This window comes from Somniosus microcephalus, chromosome 31, assembly GCF_052327205.1.
Source record: "Somniosus microcephalus isolate GS21.2 chromosome 31, FLI_Smic_1.0, whole genome shotgun sequence".
Taxonomy (NCBI): Eukaryota; Metazoa; Chordata; class Chondrichthyes; order Squaliformes; family Somniosidae; genus Somniosus; species Somniosus microcephalus.
Window position 1 is genome coordinate 40,868,165 of NC_141017.1, and position 3,891 is coordinate 40,872,055.

Genomic DNA, 3,891 nt, shown 5'->3' on the forward strand with positions numbered 1-3,891 from the left:
ACTCCGCCCCCGCACACACTCCGCCCCCGCACACACACTCAGCCCCCGCACACACACTCCGCCCCCGCACACACGCTCCGCCCCCGCACACACACTCCACCCCCCGCACACACACTCAGCCCCCGCACACACACTCAGCCCCCGCACACACACTCAGCCCCCGCACACACACTCCACCCCCGCACACACACTCCGCCCCGCGCATACACTCCGCCCCCGCACACACACTCAGCCCCCCGCACACACACTCCACCCCGCGCACACACTCAGCCCCCGCACACCCACTCAGCCCCCGCACACACACTCCGCCCCGCGCACACACGCAGCCCCCCGCACACACACTCAGCCCCCGCACACACACTCCGCCCCGCGCACACACTCCGCCCCCGCACACACACTCCGCCCCCGCACACACACTCCGCCCCGCGCACACACGCAGCCCCCGCACACCCACTCAGCCCCCGCACACACACTCCGCCCCCGCACACACACTCCGCCCCGCGCACACACGCAGCCCCCGCACACCCACTCAGCCCCCGCACACACACTCCGCCCCGCGCACACACTCCGCCCCCGCACACACGCGCAGCCCCCGCACACACACTCAGCCCCCGCACACACACTCCGCCCCCGCACACACACTCCGTCCCCGCACACACACTCCGCCCCCGCACACACACTCCGCCCCGCGCACACACTCCGCCCCCGCACACACACTCCGCCCCGCACACACTCAGCCCCCGCACACACTCAGCCCCCGCGCACACTCAGCCCCCGCACACACACTCAGCCCCCGCGCACACACTCAGCCCCGCGCACACTCAGCCCCCGCACACACACTCCGCCCCCGCACACTCAGCCCCCGCGCACACACTCAGCCCCGCACACACTCAGCCCCCGCACACACACTTCACCCCTTGCGCACACCCCGCACACACACTCGGCCTCGCACACACTCCAATGCAGTGTGGTCATTTTGAACAGTTTGATACTAATTATTCCAATACATTGTGTCATGAAACACATATTTGCACATATAGAGTAAAATAAACAACTGCTAGAAGCTCCCGTGTTGGCTCTGTTAGTAACTGCCCCCGTGGGGTACTGAGCCACACAAGGTAGAAGGTTCCTGGTGCCATGTCTGATCAGGACACAGCGAGCCGTGCTGGAAAGGCCATGAGGACAGAACCTGATTGGACCCCTGGTGCCTACACAGCGCTGCGAGAGTGTTCCCCAGGGGACTGTACCCTGGAACCCGAATCCTGCAGTCGATTAATGACTGAAGCCAGTCACGGCACAATGGTCCTGGTCTGGGGGCGCGGGTGCCGTGGCTCCAGTTAATTACAGACACTGGGTGGCGCTGGATGTGTTTGTTAATTTGCCTACATGATATTCTAAGCTTTTGATGTTTTAACTGTGGGAGGATTGAAGAGATGGGGCGCTGATCTGCCTGGGGTGGTACTCACACCCGTCTCTCTCTTTAACAGTTCAAGAGGATGCTGAACAGGGAACTGACCCATCTCTCGGAAATGAGCCGCTCAGGGAACCAGGTCTCTGAGTACATCTCCAGCACCTTCCTAGGTAAGTGAAGAGGCACCCTGGGGACAGAGGGAGGGAGAGGCGGCACCCTGGGGACACAGGGAGCGAGAGGAGGCACCCCAGGGACAGAGGAAGGGAGAGGAGGCACCCCTGGGACAGAGGGAGGGAGAGGAGACACCCCAGGGAAACGGAGCGAGAGGAGGCACCCCAGGGACACAGGGAGGGAGAGGAGGCACCCTGGAGACAGAGGGGGGGAGAGGAGGCACCTTGGGGACAGAGGGAGGGAGAGGAGGCACCCTGGGGACACAGGGAGCGAGAGGAGACACCCTGGGGACACAGGGAGCGAGAGGAGGCACCCCTGGGACAGAGGGAGGGAGAGGAGGCACCCCAGGGACAGAGGGAGGGAGAGGAGGCACCCCAGGGACAGAGGGAGGGAGAGGAGGCACCCCAGGGACAGAGGGAGGGAGAGGAGGCACCCTAGGGACAGAGGGAGAGAGAGGAGGCACCCCAGGGACAGACAGAGGGAGAGGAGACACCCTGGGGACACAGGGAGCGAGAGGAGGCACCCCAGGGACAGACAGAGGGAGAGGAGGCACCCTGGGGACAGAGGGAGGGAGAGGAGGCACCCCTGGGACAGAGGGAGGGAGAGGAGGCACCCTGGGGACACAGGGAGCGAGAGGAGGCACCCCAGGGACACAGGGAGGGAGAGGAGGCACCCTGGGGACAGAGGGGGGGAGAGGAGGCACCCTGGGGACAGAGGGAGGGAGAGGAGGCACCCCTGGGACAGAGGGAGGGAGAGGAGGCACCCTGGGGACACAGGGAGGGAGAGGAGGCACCCCAGGGACACGGGGAGGGAGAGGAGGCACCCTGGGGACAGAGGGGGGGAGAGGAGGCACCCTGGGGACAGAGGGAGGGAGAGGAGGCACCCTGGGGACACAGGGAGCGAGAGGAGACACCCTGGGGACACAGGGAGCGAGAGGAGGCACCCCTGGGACAGAGGGAGGGAGAGGAAGCACCCCAGGGACAGAGGGAGGGAGAGGAGGCACCCCAGGGACAGAGGGAGGGAGAGGAGGCACCCCAGGGACAGAGGGAGGGAGAGGAGGCACCCCAGGGACAGAGGGAGGGAGAGGAGGCACCCTAGGGACAGAGGAAGGGAGAGGAGGCACCCCAGGGACAGACAGAGGGAGAGGAGACACCCTGGGGACACAGGGAGCGAGAGGAGGCACCCCAGGGACAGACAGAGGGAGAGGAGGCACCCTGGGGACAGAGGGAGGGAGAGGAGGCACCCCTGGGACAGAGGGAGGGAGAGGAGGCACCCTGGGGACACAGGGAGGGAGAGGAGGCACCCCAGGGACACAGGGAGGGAGAGGAGGCACCCTGGGGACAGAGGGAGGGAGAGGAGGCACCCTGGGGACAGAGGGAGGGAGAGGTGGCACCCTGGGAACAGAGGGAGGGAGAGGAGGCACCCTGGGGATGGAGGGAGAGGAGGCAACCTAGGGACAGAGGGAGGGAGAGGAGGCACCCTGGGGACAGAGGGAGGGAGAGGAGGCACCCCAGGGACAGAGCGAGGGAGAGGAGGCACCCCAGGGACTCTGTGTGTGTGTGTGTGTGTATTGCCTCTCCTCATTCTTCCTACCAGAATGTATCACTTCACACTACTCTGTGTTAAATTTCATCTGCCATGTGTCACTTATTTTCAGACAAGCAGAACGAAGTGGAGATCCCGCCTCCCACACAGAAGGAGCGAGACAGGAAGAAGAAACAGCCCATGTGTCAGATCAGCGGTGTGAAGAAGCTGACCCACACCTCCAGCCTCAGTCTCAGCAACTCCAGCATCCCCAGGTTTGGAGTGAAGACCCAGCAGGAGGAAGCACTGACCAAGGTAACAATAGCTCGTTGGCACCAGTTATACAAACACCAGCCCGCGAGAATACAGCTGGCACTGTGCCAACACTGCCAGCTGCTCCAGGCTTGCTTTCATGGTTAGCAAGCTCACTGAACACCCCGGGGAAATGCCCAGCCTGCTGTGGGACTGAGCCCCGCAGAGCAGAAGGACGCAGGTTCCACCCCCGGTCTGTGCTGATAGCTGATCTGAGCCAGGACAGCAGAAGGAGCCTCGGTGCCCATGCTGCTGCTGTCACGTGCACGGGTGTGAGGAGATACTCGGGGAGGACAGGGTCAAATAACCGGCCACACGTGGAGGGTGAGGTACCAGAGTGTGCCCAGAACCTGTGGAACTGTACCCCAGGGAGAGTCAGCACCTTCAGGAGAGGAGGGGAACTGTACCCCAGGGAGAGTCAGTGCCTTCAGGAGAGATGGGGAACTGTACCTCAGGAAGAGTCAGCGCCTTCA

The 3,891-nt window shown here is 64.2% G+C and overlaps 1 protein-coding gene across 1 annotated transcript; it reads left to right on the forward strand.

The window, feature by feature from the left end:
* Positions 1-355: 355 nt before the first annotated feature.
* Positions 356-3,526, forward strand: LOC147097804 (3',5'-cyclic-AMP phosphodiesterase 4A-like). The gene is made up of 2 exons (XM_085971434.1): positions 356-1,581; positions 3,240-3,526. The coding sequence occupies exons 1-2, from the start codon at positions 1,497-1,499 to the stop codon at positions 3,524-3,526; spliced, it is 372 nt and encodes a 123-aa protein (XP_085827560.1). The 5' UTR covers positions 356-1,496.
* The last annotated feature ends 365 nt before the right edge of the window (positions 3,527-3,891 follow it).